At 38.5% G+C, this 16,046-nt stretch overlaps 1 protein-coding gene across 11 annotated transcripts in view; it reads left to right on the top strand.

The window, feature by feature from the left end:
- Positions 1–16,046, top strand: part of FHOD3 (formin homology 2 domain containing 3) — a 642,552-nt gene that overhangs the window by 88,027 nt on the left and 538,479 nt on the right. For all 11 annotated transcript variants that reach the window (XM_090049608.1, XM_090049605.1, XM_090049607.1 and 8 more), the window contains exon 3: positions 9,315–9,379. In XM_090049608.1, coding sequence (XP_089905734.1) covers positions 9,315–9,379 — 65 coding nt within the window. The remainder of the gene's footprint in view (positions 1–9,314; positions 9,380–16,046) is intronic.

Raw genomic sequence — 16,046 nt, 5'->3', positions numbered from 1 at the left:
AAACTGGTTTTGAGGCGCATGTACCAGAGCAGCCCTCTGTGGTGGGTGACAATGGCTTGCCCAGAGCTTGGGCCAGCTGCAGCAGGCAGCCGGGAGTCTGCAAGCAGCTATGTCAGGGCCTGTGGAGCCCAAGCTTAGCTCGTTGTTGGCAGTGGGTGCACGTGCACCTTGGGATGGATGGCAGGGAAGTGGCTGGAGCTCTGCTGCCACAACAAGGATTGGGCCACTTGTGGATCTCCCACCATCCGTGAATAGCACGCCAGTATCTTACAAACTGAGAAAAAACTCCTGTAACCTCCATCTGCTGGAAAATATTGTCGACCCCTGCCCTAGAATCTCTTTTGTTGTCTAATTCTTCTTGTGACCTATCTGTTTCTAGAGATCTGCTAGAAGAGATTACAGCAGGTCATGCTAAATTGCCAGAAAGCCAGTGCATGATGGTACTGCCCTATGAAATAAATGATGAAGGGCTGATAAAATAAATGCCTTTCTCTCTGTGGCTGAATATATGAACTGGGTGAAAGTTCATATGGCCTTTTAGAATGAAATAAAATGCATGTCTGCATTTTGGCTGGAATGGGGTTGTAAACCTGTTTAACCATTGTGTATTATTGTATTGGAAATGGGATGTATGAATTAATGCCAATAAGACTAAAATCCAAATACACTTACATACTTTCCCCTGATCTTTCTCCTGAGAATCATGTTCTAGGCTCACTGAAATCAGTTGAAGTTGTTGCCCATGAGCACAGCTCAGTAAAAAAATTTCCAGAAAACCCACATCTCTGCTTGATAAACACTGAGTTAAAGGTGATAAACATTCCCTGCTGGACAGCTTGGTGGGGGTGAGGAATAATCAGAGCATCCATCCGGGGCCTGGCCACCCCACTCAGCTCTGCCCAGTGAACGGGAAGGGAGGGCTGCTTTAGTGCCCACCGTCTTCTAGCCTGAGCCACTGCAGGCATGTCTGTCTGGGTTACAAACTAATTTAGCCTGCAAAGATCAAATCAATTCAGGCTTAGGTTTTTTGAATGTCGGTCCCTAGCCTGTATGCTTAGGATGAGCAAAGTCATCACAAGTGTTAGAATTGGCCTCTGACTCCAGCAGGCACCATCATGTGTACTCCTTGATCAGGATTTTGCACTGAGCCCACCTAGATGGTATCAAACTCTTGTTTTATTCTTTCTGCCTGTGCTCTGATTAGCTCAGTTCTCACATTCTGAATAATTATGATTCTGCACCCGTAATGGAAGCTTATTCTGTAGCTCATGGCAAAATAACTATATGCTCAATAACTGTCAACTTCAAGAATCATTATAGCAAGAAATTCTCAACAGCAAAGTTTTAATACAGTAGCAGGCAGTGCAGAAGCGGAAGCACTTACTCCATCTCATTTTCTTGCCAATATTCCTAACGCAAAGTACCATGATAGATGCTTAATTGGTGAAGAGGACAATGGGCATCTTGTAATCTCTCATCAGTCATGACAATCATAATATATTTCTGGGCTACAGGTGAACCATTCAAGCAGTACATGTTTGCTGAGGATGTTTTAAAGAAAGTAGCACCACTGAACTGGTGTAAGTCACTAATAAAGCACCTGGAACCAGAGTTTGTTGAAGTGCTAAACCAGTTTTTAACAGCAGTGGCCTTTTCTGCAGACCTGTACAGTCTAGGTGAAAAGAAGAAAGAAAGAAAGAAAGACTGTCTTATTTTAAAGAGAATTAGCCATGTAGGAACTTAAGCTGAAATACTTTTCACTTAGACATAATAGACCGTTTTTCCCCAGGGGTGACCTGAAATAATTGGTTTAATTCACTAACTGCATTTCATACTTCTAATATTATAACAGTTAATATTAGTGATTTATAAATTAGTTGTGAAGGTGCATCATGATTTGATTAAAAAAAACAACCTGTATCCAGAACATTAAAGTTGTGCTTAATAAGCTTGAGGTGCTGGTTCTGTGTGTTTAATTAAATTCAAGTTGCCTTCTTATTGCAGCTTGATACAAGCAAAAAGTTAATCATCAAATGAATAAGAAATATATATTTCACTATTTTATAACATACTAAGATGTAGGATTTCTAACAATCCAAATGTTAAGCTACATATTTAATACATATACACATGCAATCACGCTTTCCCCCCACGTGTGTGTGTGTGTATACACACATATATACGTGTGCATACACAAGACACACGCATATATAGTACAAGACACACACATGCATATATTAATGTGTGCGTATAGTTTATGTTCCTAGGAAACACATTTACCAAATCTGCTGCAAAAACTATTTGGCTGTAAATTTAAATGTTTTAATTGTTATATCAACCAATGAATATAGTGGAAAATAGAACTGGATTGGTAATTTTAAGGCACCACTGGAAGACATTAAAAAATATAATGATGAAAGTAGTATAAGAACTTTTAGAAAACATAGTAACATTTTAAGTGGGAAAGGCCATTCAGAATTCTGTGTGCACACACTGGGCTTATTAGATCCAAGGAAGATAGTATCTGAAAGTATACAAATTCTCCAAACTGAATTAAGACCTGCTTTTTAGAATGAACGTTTAATTAGAAAAACATCTTGATATATCAACCATAGTTCAGGATTCTAAAATATTTACTGTGGGCTTTCTCAGAAGACCTTGCTTTTTACTGGGAATGAATGCCTAATAAAATTCAAGCTTTGAAAATTCTAAACACCCAGTTAAAGTCTTAAGACTTCATTTCATATGTAAACATTCAAATATAATTCATCGAAGAGGTGGAGGGGACTTTATTCATTCTTCTGTGATTTGGCTCAAACTGGTTTATGCAATGTCTGTCCCAGACCCCTTCCTGGTTTAAGATAAACCAGACTCCCCCAGTAGCCCAGCATGCTCACTGAGCTGGGAGGGGCTGGCCCCTCCCCCCTCTATTTTCTACCCTGAGCTGGGGTGGGGCATGGCCAGAGTTAGCCTGGTATAGTCTCTGAGGCAAAAGGGCAGAAGGGGGGCATTAATTCCTTCCTCCGTCCCCTCGGACCACAACTGAGGTTTGATAGCCTGGTTGCACCTTTATGGTTTGCCTACAGCCAGGCAAGAAGGGAGTTAATTCCTCCCTCTGTGCCCCCCCCAGCCCCACCCCCACCTCCAGGGTGTGGCCTGTCTCCCTGGCTTGCTGGCAGTCAGGCAGTGAGAGGGTTAATTCCACAGTGGGTCCAGGGAGGGGAGGGGGGCGAGGGACACTGGCAAGGGCTGCTTTGCCCTACCCAGACCCTGGTTGCAGTCCCTGCTGGTGAGACAGGAAAGGGAAGGGAGAATAACGCCCCCTCACTGCTTGCACTCCTGAGGCACCCTGTCCCATAGGTGGATAAACCAAAATAAATAAATAAATAAATAAAGTCTTTTTTGCAAAAATCTAGCTGGTCTAATAAAAGACATCACCTCTACCCCAAGCCATGATTCCTTTTGGCTATAAGGAAATTCCTCTTAGCTGTAAGGAGACACTCTGCCCTCAGGAGTACGTAAGATTCATGCAAAGCATTCTCGTCTTCCTGCTTTACATTTTAAGTTAGACCAAGTTGTGTATGCCGTGTTTTACTGAGCTGTATTTTAGCCTAGACAAAGATTTTTGATAGTTCCCTGATGTATGCTTGAGGCTGCAGCTTCCTGTGTTCAATACATGCTTGTTTCAGAGAAAGGACTTTTTCCCCACCTCAACTCCTGCCCCCTGCTAGTCCCCAGTGGTGCCTGGCCATGCTCCCTCTATTCCAGAAGGGAGGTGTGAGAGCCTTGGAGGGCATCTCTCTTCCCTGCCCCTTGGCAGTGGCTGGCAGACATGCTCTAGCACCTGCCGTGGCTCAAGCCAGAAACTGGGGGGCACGTGCCAAACATCTAGCCACTTGCAAACTGATTTAATGGTGAGAAAAGCACAAACATTATATTTGGATAAGGAACCACATCGCCTGATGGGATTTCATTTTCCATGTGTGTAAGTTGTTTTTTCTGGATGAAGTCTCTTCATTTCACAGGCAGGTGCTAGTTTATGTTAGGGAGAAAACATACATTTTAAATGATTCCTTTTTAATTGCGGTAAGTTCAAGATTTTATGGTATTATACTAAGGGCACCAGAGAACACACATTCCCACAACACCAACACAGGAAAAAGGCCTGTAGTAACTTTAAGTGACCAGAGTACCCCTGTGGTACTGGACAGTTCCAGGGCCTGTCTGTTCCTCACTTACACAGATGTCTCAATTATATCACACTCTGGGAGCTGGACTAGTAGCTGGAGCACTGCCTTGAATCTGTAGGACTGGATGCAATGGCATTCTGCTATCATGGCTTCCCACACTTAGGAAGACCAGGGCTTGCAAGGGGATCCTTGGATGATGGCCTTAGGGCTGTCTACATTTGTTAGGAAATCCACCCTAAGCTTTTAGGGCCCTTTTTACTTAGCATAAAGGGGTTGAAACTGATTGGAATCTTATCCCTGGTCTATTTTGCACTGTTTGGCTCAGGATTCACCTTAACCCTGCAACCTCTTCCCCTTTTATCCCAGATTGTGTTAATTTTGTGACCTGTCACTTGCCCATTGGTCATTCATTACATACCCCATCTTCTAATTTCATTTGTCTTTTGCCACTAGCAGTGTAAAAATTATACCAGAGGATGGGATGCCATTACCATGCTGAAACATGTTCTCTGAAGGTTATGTTTTATATAGGTGTGGTTTTTTTTGTTTTGTTTTTTTTACAGTTTAGTACCTCTGAGGCAAATAGTTTGTGTCTGCATTAGACTTTCCTAGCAAAGTTGCCTATTGTCCAAATAACTGATTATAATGTTGCTTTTGTTATTACACTAGTCTTATAAACACCCTTGATCGAGGCAGATCATCCTTTCATGCTAAGACCCAGATCCAGCAAAAAGCTGAAGTGCATATAGGTCTAAGAATGCTGATAGGGCTAGACCCATCGAAGTCCATTACATTATTCATGTACCTAATGTTATGGACATGCTGACAATTGTACATACTTAAATGTACCTTTTCTTTTGATGACAAGGTGTTTAGGATCTAACAGCCCTGAACTGATACTGTTCTATTCACTATTATAGGAAAGGGTTAACAGTTCTGTTGAATACTTATAGTGTTATTTTTCTCTTCCTCAGACCCATGCCTTGCACTGAAAGGGTAATAATACTGTTCATACAAGGTTTGCCCATAAGTCTCAAACCTGAAGAATTTTTCAGTATCTTTTTCCCTCCTATGGATTCCAGTCGGTGTTGGCTGTGAACTGAAGGACTCAGGAGGTCAAAAAGTCTTTAATTATGCAGTTGGTCACGGAACAGTGTAGGAAGATCATCCATTATATTTCTTGGCTTCAGATCATGAATACATATTGGATACAATGCTGCTTTTGTTATTACACTAGTAGCACGTGTCAATTAAAAATCAACACCTCAATTATGTTGTTCCTAAAAAAGGATCATACTATTTAATTTGAATTGACCCCAATGTGTAAATGAGGGTTAAATGAAACCCCTTTCATGTGTAATTATGACATATTCAGTATGCACTAGGGTTAATGGAGTAAAGTTTCTCATTGGTGCACATTTGAAAGAAAACATTTATGGGAAAAGGAGTTTGGTTTGCTTGTAGTTTTCTGCTTACCTTTTACTGTTTTTGTAATATACATATACCAAAATATATTTGTTTGTCCTGGATAAAGCCCTTATTTCACCTTCTGCTGGGCATTGCAATATAGTCACTGTCCAATGTTTATGCAGTTGCTTTTCTGGGGACGTGGTTGATATTTCAGAACTGAGTTTAATTTTTCCACTGCAAGATCCTAGTAGAAGTAAAAAAAGGTTATGGAGAAATATTCTTTATTTGAATTTGATCATTAATTAGCAAAAGGGTTAAGGAATACTGTCGCACAGAGCAGGCAAATGGATATAATTATATATTAGACAATTCTGACATTGTGTTAAATTTTTCTTACTGAGATAAAATCAGTTAGATTTTCTCCATGCCACAGCATTATCTTATAACTCTGCTATCATTATTTTCATGAGTACATCTTGAAATTCTTCAGCAAGGTAAATGTCATCAATGAACTGTGGTATTTACTTTGTTGTATTTCAGAAGAATGAAGACACAATACAGTTCATCAGATCATGATCCATTGACTGAATTATCTAATTAGCACCAGCTACTTGTTGTAAATGGGGTTATAACTTGAAGTGTAAGTCTTTTAAAAAATGACTTCGGGCATTCTCTCTTTTTTTTGTCTCAGTGACAAACACTCCCCTATTCCTCCCTTCTCCACTTCCCCCCACCCCCCCGCCCCACCAAAAAAAAAAATGATGGCATTGTAATCCTATAACCAGATCTGAAAATCAGGCAGCATTCTATCTGCCTCATGCATTAACACCTTAATAAAGATTCTGTAAGTTATCTTTGCAAACCAAACTAGACTCCATTCATTCTTATGTCACTGACTTTGTGGATGTAGTGCTGCACGTTTACATTCACGTTCATCATTAAATACGTCTCTTTAATAAGATCCCTTTGTTGCATCCTCCCTTTCCTTTAATACCATTATGCTCATATTTGTTAAATAGTTGATCCTCCTAGGTAGGTAGGAAAGATGTTGAATAAGTACAGTCTGAGGAGAGCGGAATTGACTGGGAATTGATATCAAGCGATTAATCAGAACTGAGAGGAAAATGATCAGCTGGTATGCGAGTGGACTGTTTGTGCGTAGGCAAAAAGTGCCTTTCTTATTTCTAATTATGATGTCCACTATTAGTGGAATGAAGAATGGAATTATTGTTTCCTGTTGAAACAGCAGAAAGCAAATAGCTTTATCTGTGCTGCTGTCACCAATGTGGCTGGCAGCAGTTAAATTAACCTGACGACCCATTTCTTCTCACTGCCATTGTATGGCTTGCAGGATAAGGCAACCAGGATAGCCTATGCATTCCTTTCCATAGCAATTTACTTTTTTTTTTTTTTTGATCTTTCTCTTATGCGTTAATAATCTCTATTTAAATAGAACATTTTATTTTAAAAATTATTGTCAGCTTTATGGCCACTGGTTGCCACATTTCAACCTCTATATATTGTTTGGGATTGTGTGTTCTGGCAGTGAAAGATACTAAATTTTAGAGTGGACCTTTTTTTAAACAGTATATTTCCTAGAAAGAAAAGATACCACTTACAGTATAATAATGTTCGTAAACCACTTAAATGTTTATCTGAATTTACTGTTTGTTTGTTTTTACTGCCCTTTCTGTTTTAGATTCTTACCTACCACCCATTACATTTTCTGAGTGGCTTGCAATCTTTATCCTCACGAGACCAGGTGGTATGGACAGAGAACATGCTTTTATGCCCTTCAGATGGAAAATCTGAGACACGGCAATATTGATCTCATGTCCTCAAAGATATTTAGACTTAAGTACCTTTGTCGATCTGACAGTAGGTGACGTGTCCAAGGTAACACAGGACATCTCTGATAGGGAGGAAGCAAAATTAGGTCCTTCTAGTCCCAAGCAAGCACCCTAAACACTGAACCATCTTAGTATCTTTTTTTTGAGGGTTAGTTCTCTCCCACTCCTCTCACCCCTGTTTTGTCAGTGATAGCAATGCAAAAAATGGAGCTTAGAAGGTGAGTTTTTAAATTTCTAAGATCCATAATCCAAGTATATGCTATAAGAAGAGCATAGCACAGTGATATGAATAAAACATGCCAATAAATGTTACTAATTTAACCATTTATTTGCCACCTTTAATTTCCAACTGTGCTGAAGAATTTTGCAAATTAGATATTCTGTGAGAGTTATTTTGCCTCTGTGGTAGAAAGGGATGGCTGTACATAATTTACAGGAGACAAAGTGCTGAAGGTTATTGTGTTCACTGGGAACTGCAGGAGAAATTTAGGTAGGCAGATAGTACTGAAATTGGAACGTCTCCAGAAAAAATGGGCTTAAATTTTTGCTATACAGAATAGATGTGGGTGAATAGTATGTGAATAGCTTGGCATTTCAAAAGACCTGCAGAGCAAAAGCAGTCTTAGACAAGTTTTTCTACATTGTAAAATTTCATTGTATGCCACTGTAAAATGTGCATATGATGGGCAATGGAATATAAAGGTTTGATTTAAATCTATGAGAAATCCTATTACAATAGTGGCAGTGTACCTTAGCTATGAGTATATAAACAACTCCATTCTAACCCGTCTTCTCAGTCACCTGTATATTTCTGACTTTTCCTAGGCCTAATGATTTCAGGTCTGTGTCTGTCTATCTCTCTCTATATATGCATATATAGCCTGTTAAATATATGTATATATATTTACCAGGCAATACTGTGATTCTTTTCTTCGATACAGGCTACCACCATACCTTGTACCAGTTTTTTTTTTTTTAATCACAGTTCTTTCAGAAAAAAGGAACTTCTGCTTATTTTTATAACAAGGAAGGAATTACTCTCTTAGAAAGTTTGCCAGGAAAAATATTATATATATAATATGTATATGCATGTATACATGCACACACGTGTGTGTGTGTGTGTGTTTTTCCTGGCAGACTTTCTAGGAGAGCGATTTCTTCCTTGTTATTAAAAATAAACAAAACTTGCTCTTTTTCTGAAATAACTGTGGATAAAAAAGGGTGATATAAGGTATGGTAGTAGCCTGTGTCAAAGAGAAGAATCACAGTATTCCCTAGTGAAACATGGTTTTGATCCGGATAAAGTCACAATCCATTGCAAATTGCCCTGTGTTTATATGTAGGCAACTAGAGATAGAAATAGCTCCCTGAGGTCTAGATCCCATTCTTTCTCTTAGATGTCTGAGTGGCACTTTTAGGTACCTATGTCACTAACCACAACCCTGTTCCATTCTGCTCAATAATCACAAAAGGACTAAGACATCCAGACACATTATGGTTCTTCATTTTGACGTGGAATAATACCTAGATGAAATGGGCTTTAGCTTGTGGGGAAAAAAGATGCATTGTATTGATATGGGAATAGTAACTGGCCGTATAATTAAGTACTTATCAAAATGGGTATGAGAAAGCATGTGGACAGAATTAAGATAATTTAACGTTATCTTTTCCTGAAATGCTTAACAATGAAAGGAATAGTTATGAAATATTGTTATGAAGGTTGAAACACTTTACTGCTTGTAATCTCACATCATTAATGTGAGATTCTTGCATAATCATGTTAAATGACCTTGAGCGTTAAGGGTCTACTCTTCACTGTTTTGAATGCTTGGCATGAATATTTTCCATTTTTTTTTTTCCCTAGGAGGGGTAAGAAGCACAGTATAATTCTGAGAACCCAGCTCTCCGTGAGAGTCCATGCCTGCATTGGTAAGTGACGTTCCACACACTTACCAGGATGGATGACCAATAAAAGAGAGAGTAGTCTAGGAAATGAGTTTTACCAGAATATTAATTAAGCTTGTTTTGTTGAAAGGTGGGATAAAGGATCATATCATTGTCACCTGTCTTCATGAATTCGGTAGAATCTTGCAAATTAAACAAAATTTGGCCTTTTTTAGGGATGGGAAAGTGACAAATGTTGGTATTTTCTTCTTTTTCTGTTATGTCAATTTTCATAATTTATTTATTAAGAAACATAATGAAGCTTTTGGTATGTGTCACTGTAAGCTGGGAGTGATGTTAATTATGTGGTGTGAAGACACTTAAAGCAAATGATGTATGCTGAGTCGAGACAGACCAGAGAAATTGCTAGTGACAGCAATTCCTGTGTTTTAATAGCACATAATATTTAATGCTCAGAATCTTGCAAATCTTGGTCATGCACATTGTCATTATTATGTCATTGATTTGAAAGAAATTCTGATTAGAATATTGCTTCTGTGAGAAAAGCTAAACGGAACTAATATTAAAATGTAGTTCAGGTGTACCTAAGCGATCTCATGGTGCCAGAATTGCATAAGGGGTGGTTCCTTTGCCATTGCATGTGTGGCAGAGTAGGTGCATAGCAGTGAAGATTTCTATCCAGCTCACTGTATAGCAACTCACTTAGGATCATAGAAATGTAGGTCTGGAAGGAACCTTACAAGGCCATCTAGTCTAGCCCTCTGCTCAAGGCAACCCCTACCAAGTGTGTATCCAACCTGCTTTTGAAGGAGATTCCACAATTTCTGTACATATCCTGTTCCAATACTTGACCACCCTCATAGTCCAAAAGTTCCTTCTAATTTTGAATGTCAGTTTCCCCTGCTGCAGTTGGAGGTCATTGCTCCTAATCCTGTCCCCAGTGGCCAAAGAGAAAAGCCCCATCTCCATTCTCCCTGTAATTTTTTTCAGGTATTTGAAGACTGTTATGAAATCCCTCCTCAGTCTTCTCTTCTCCAGACTATATGACTCTAGTTCTATCAGCCTTTCCTCATAAGTATTACTTCCCAGGCCCTGAAAGTATGTTTGTTGCCCTGTGCTAGACTTGCTTCAATCTGTCCACATCCTTCTTGAAGTCTGAGGCCCAAACTAAACACAGTACTCCAAGTGAGGCCTCACCAGTGCTGAATAGAGCAGAATAATTGTTTCTTTTGATTTGCAAGTGACACTCCTGTTAATAGAACCTAATATGCTGTTGGCTTTTTATCACTAACTGCACACTATTGGCTTATACTCATCTTATGGCTTATTGTACTCCCAAGTTACAAACCCGAGTGGTAGAAGCTACTACAAATGGCTGGAATGTCCTGGTGGTGTCATGTGCAAAGACAGTAAAGATGGTGTGAGCCCATAAAAAGAATATACTCCCTAGCTATTTTTTTTCTCCTTTAGTTTATCTCTTCAGTATTGGGTAATTTTGGCACTTTAATGTTTGTGCTAGGGTTGATTTGGGGGACAGCAGAACTAGGGACATGTGTGGTTTAAAGGTCCTCCTTTTTAAAGGTGAATGCTGAGTACAGATTCATTTTCTTTTTGAGATTTTTAATGTCAGAGTTCATGAAGTCAGATTTTGAATACTGCTAAACTTTTTTCTTAATCTCAGGTCACATTTTGAAATAGCTTTTCTGAGAATCTGAACAGCGCATAAACAACCTACAGAATTCCTTAAATGCCTCCTCTTGAGATCTGTCTCGAGGCTGCATGATGCAGAAACAGATTCCCCTAGACTAGTTGACTGAAGAACTACAGTAGACCATTATTAAGCTTATGTGCTTTGCCATTAGAGAAGAAGTAAGGATGCCAAGTCTAGGATGATTGTATAAATATGAATTAAATTAAAAACACTTTGGAGACAGGCTTGTTCTGGTTAGGTATGGGAATTTTTTCAACAGAGCAGACCATTTGCACAAGAGAATATTTCATATGTTTCTTGGAGTCGCATTTTAAAAATATTTTTCATGTAAGGGTTTTAATTTGGCTGGAAAGCACTGGTTTAGGAATTAAAGCATCAGGTTCTGGGCTAGCTTATGCAATTACCTCATTTGCATCTGCTTGCATTTACAGTTGATTGACATATACAAATGCCCCTTGTTTGTGTGCATTTAATTATGTACTTGTTAACTGTTTCTATTTGAAAATGTGTCCTAAAGCAGTGGTCGTAATGTTCATTTATAAATCATGAATTTAATTTTAAACAAAAATGGATCCAGGTTGCAAAATTTAGATCCAGATTTCCAACTTCTATGTTTGGAGGTGTTTGAGTATGCATTTTTGGATTAGTTTGTAATAGGCATGAGAGCCAACTGCAACATTTCAATCAGATTTCAGATCCAACCCCCTGTAAAAGTTTGGATTTTTTAGATCTCAGATGTTGATTCAGTCTGTGTCTGATTGTATTGTTGATTTAATAAACTTTTTTGAGACAATGGTGGGAATTTGAAGGCTTTGAGTGTAAGGATCACTCAGGAATGATGTGCGTCAGTGTACAGATGTCACTGAAGTGAAGGGGTGTTTCACTGTCCATGGTTATTATTTTTCATCTTGTGTATACATCCACATCATCTTCATGTTATGCCTTGTTTCAAAATATAAGCATTAGGTTTTACGGTTGAAAGATGTATTACTTTTTCAGGGTAGAGGCCAGGGACTAAGCAAACTGAGATGGTGTTTCATAGAATAAGAAACTTCTTTCCTCAGCTATTTTCTTTGGGTCCCACCCACCTATGTGCTATAATTACAATTGTCTTTCCTCACAATATGCTTGGGAAAGTTTGCGGTTAGAATGCAACTGGCTGTTCAAAGTCAACACTAGCACGCTATGGATGTTTATCAGAGAGCATTGTGTACTCTTTAACACTGTTGCCACATAGCTGTGATCAAGATTCCACATCTAGTCATCATTTCCGTTAAAGGTGACAGCAAAGAAATTGCTTTCTTCATAGAAGATACCCCGTGCATAAATTGGGCCAACATTTTTCCTCTCTGTGAAGCTGTTATTTTTCTTTTCCATTTTTGGACATAGATGGTCAAAATGTCTAAATATATATATATTATTATGTCTAAATATATATTTCCTGTATTAGGTGATTGTAGTCTCTTAGGAATTCATTGGGCTTTATTGTGAAAGGACTTAGTGGCTGCAAGCTAATCTATTGTGAGTTTTACAGAGACACATTCTAGGCGTGTCTGCACATACATTGATGTGCTTTTCCTAATTCACATTACATTTAGTACTTCTAGTATGAGGTACTAAATAAATGTGTATTAGGCTGTAGCACAAGCCTAATGTTTTTAGGTGATGCTTATGTGCAGTAGCTTATTCTGCTGTGCATTAACATATTATCTTGGTTTTTTACGTGTCCTCTATGTCCCAACTAGTCACTAAAGCAACTATTTAAAAGGGAGGTAGAAAGAGGTTATGTATGGTGGAATGCTTTTTATTATTTTAATCACTGAAATTGTCAGCAAATATAAGATACCAGGTATGTAATTTCAACATCCTGTCCTCCTCTTTTCTAATTTAACACCTAATTATTTTTCTTTGATTTTGGGGTCTTATTACATTGTATATCAAGCTCAAATTAAGGGCTTGCTGGAAGAAAGAACAAATAACTTTTTGCCACTACAACTCTTCTGTTGTTTGTCATGTTTTATATAACTCTGGTTCAGGTCTGTCAAAACAATGTTTAAGCAAGCTAAAAAGTTTCTAGGCAAGTTGTGATCTTTCCAATAAGTTTTTCTATCTAAAGACCTTTTTATTTAAAACATTTTTTGTTAAAAAAGCATAATTACAATCAGAATTGTGGACTCAGTCTTTCAGCCATCAAAGTTGATGTCAAGATTAGCATTGACATGAGTGGTGCAGGATCAGTCCTTAATGTACCTAGTTTTAGAGCCATTTTTCCTACAAAATCGGTCAAATTTTAGAGCTGGGTTTATGTAATGACATTTACAGTGAGTTATGGCTCTCTAGGCTAAATCTTACTGATTTGTACCTTAATAGAATTTTATTGTGGGCATGCATATGTTTAAATTTTAGGAGGATTATTTGAGGCCTTTATACATTCCTCTGTAAATAAGGATATGACTTTAAAGAGGAAACATAAACACTGTTAGGAATCCTGTTAAGAAGATTAAGTTCCCAATATTTCTTGGACTAAATTGTAGGCCAGTTTACTTTCCCTAGCAACACCGCTGACCTTAGTGTCGGTGAGATATTAATCAAGTACTCACTGACCAAAATAGGGGAAGAGTTCTATTTTCCTTGAAAGTTTTCTGTAATGATAATGGCAAGGCAATTAGTATGTTATGTCTTCTGCTGATTTCATTATAGTAATGATCTCACTATTACTTTGCGATTCCCACATTTGTTTGTTGTACATATTAATTATTTCACAATGTATACTGAGATGTTAAGCTATTTGGTGCATTTTCATTATATGAGCATATTTTAATATAGTACCTAGCATGATTGTGTGCCAGGCTTTGACTACAGCCTCTAGATGCTAACACGCATACTATAATCATGAAGTAATAGGTTTATGCCCATTTAGATATCTGAATGTGTGTATCAACTTATGATGTTCAATCAAGCTGTGGTAGTTTTGAAGGACCACAAATCTGTGACTGAAGCAGTGCTAATTCACTAAAGATATTTTAAAGCAATGCTCCAGTTACAGGTTGATATTGTATACCTAGACTTCCAAAAGGCCTTTGATCTGATAACTCAAGATGTTCTCACGAGAAAATTGGAGGATTGTGTGCTTAACTCTGAGACAGTCAGGTAGCTGAGAGACTGGCTGTGCAGGATGGGACCCGGAGAGTCATAGTGAATTGATCTGTGTCATCCTGGCAAGAAGTGGGCAGCAGTGTCTCACAGGGGTCTGTCTGTGCTTGGTCTGATAATTTTCAACATCCTTATTAACGATTTGGATGTGGTGGTGAAGAGCTCACTGGCCAAGTTCATGGACGACACCAAGTTATGGGGAAGCATGGTCACACTTGAAGATAGGCTACAGATACAGGCGGACCTAGACAGGCTAGCAAGTTGGGTGGACCGGAATCTGATGAAGTTCAACATCAAGAAATGTAAAGTGCTCCACCTTGGGATGAGCAACCCCAACACACCTATAGGCTGGGAGAGGACCTGGTAGTAGCTTACTGCTACACTAGGGGAGTACATCAAGGGATCGGTGAGCCAGGGCACCCAAAGGGAAAACCAGGAGTAATGGTTCCTCACAGTCAGGGTGCCCAGACTGTGGAATAAGCTCCCTCTGGAGTTGATGTAACCACTTATCCTGGAAATCTTCAAGAGAAGACTAGACAGTCACTTTGCTGGGGTCACCTGACCCCCAGTTATCTTTCATGCTTGGTGCAGGGGGCTGGACGCAAGAATCTTCCTAGGTCCCCTCTGGCCTTAAGATCTATGTATGTATGAAAATGTGAAAAAGCTTAAAATTAATGCAGATTCTTTTGTACAAATATAGAGTTCCTTTCTTCTTTTGAAATAATCACTTTCAATTATATTAAAGTATTGCTTTTCTTTGCTTATGGAATAAATATAATCATTCTTTATGTTTATTTGGAACTTTATAAACATTATAATTTAATGTCAGAGCACCCCTTTAGGTCAGGGAATATGTTGTAGCAGGAGTAGCAGAAAGTCCATGACAATTTCCATTTTGTAAATCATTCAGTTTTCTGAAAATTCAGTTGTCCAGACTTTTGCCACCACTGTGCCATATAAGCCATTTACTTCCAATCACCCCCTTACTCCTAAAACCACATTCAAATTTTCTATGCGGCTTATTCTTACTCATGGTTTATCCTCCTCTAGATAGGTCCGTAAATCCCTCTATGACACACATCTGTATCATGATGCCTGTGGGGAAACGCTAAATGATTAGAGGTTTATGGAGGGTACTGAGCTATAGCATTGCTAATTATTTTTGTGAAAATGGTTCAGAACCTTGGAGAATTGTCCCTGAAATTCCGAGGCCATAAGGCCTTCCCAGTTCTGCTCAAGTATTAGGATAAAACTGAGCCCCAGGTCCATAATGATATTTGGTACCATCTAACAAAGAAATTACTGTAGATAAACAATAGTGAAAAAGTTGTTACATGAAATTAACACAAGTATATAAAAGTATGAAAATGTAGTGTGAGAGCATGTAATATAAAAATGGATCTCCCACAGGGATGAATTAAGGTCCTGCATGAAATTATACTGTTAGTATTTCTTTTCTTCTGCATGGTTATCCTTGCTGGCTTAAAATTCTCTAACTGTTGGTGTGTTTGGCATTTATCAGTTTACACTGCACTGACAGTTGATCTAAAGTAGCAGTTGCAGACTCAATGAAGCACTTCCTGCTGATGTTCAGAAACTGTTCTCTAAATTGTTTCTTAGTTTAGTAAATGATATTCAGAGAAACTACAACTTGTATTAATTGTAATAGAACCTCCCAAATATGCAGAAAAGCATGAATGTCATAATAAGCCTCTTATTTAGGTCTGTAAATTGTGACTTACTGACCCAATGAAGGTCTCAAAGCAAAGAGGTTCTTTGGGTTCTTTGAGGGACATTTTACAGATTTCTGTTCAGTGTTAGACGTAT

This window comes from Crocodylus siamensis, chromosome 5, assembly GCF_052110815.1.
Source record: "Crocodylus siamensis isolate JL-2025a chromosome 5, ASM5211081v1, whole genome shotgun sequence".
In the NCBI taxonomy this organism is placed as follows: domain Eukaryota; kingdom Metazoa; phylum Chordata; order Crocodylia; family Crocodylidae; genus Crocodylus; species Crocodylus siamensis.
Note: the sequence above shows the minus strand (reverse complement) of the source record. Positions and strands in the feature narration are given on the sequence as shown.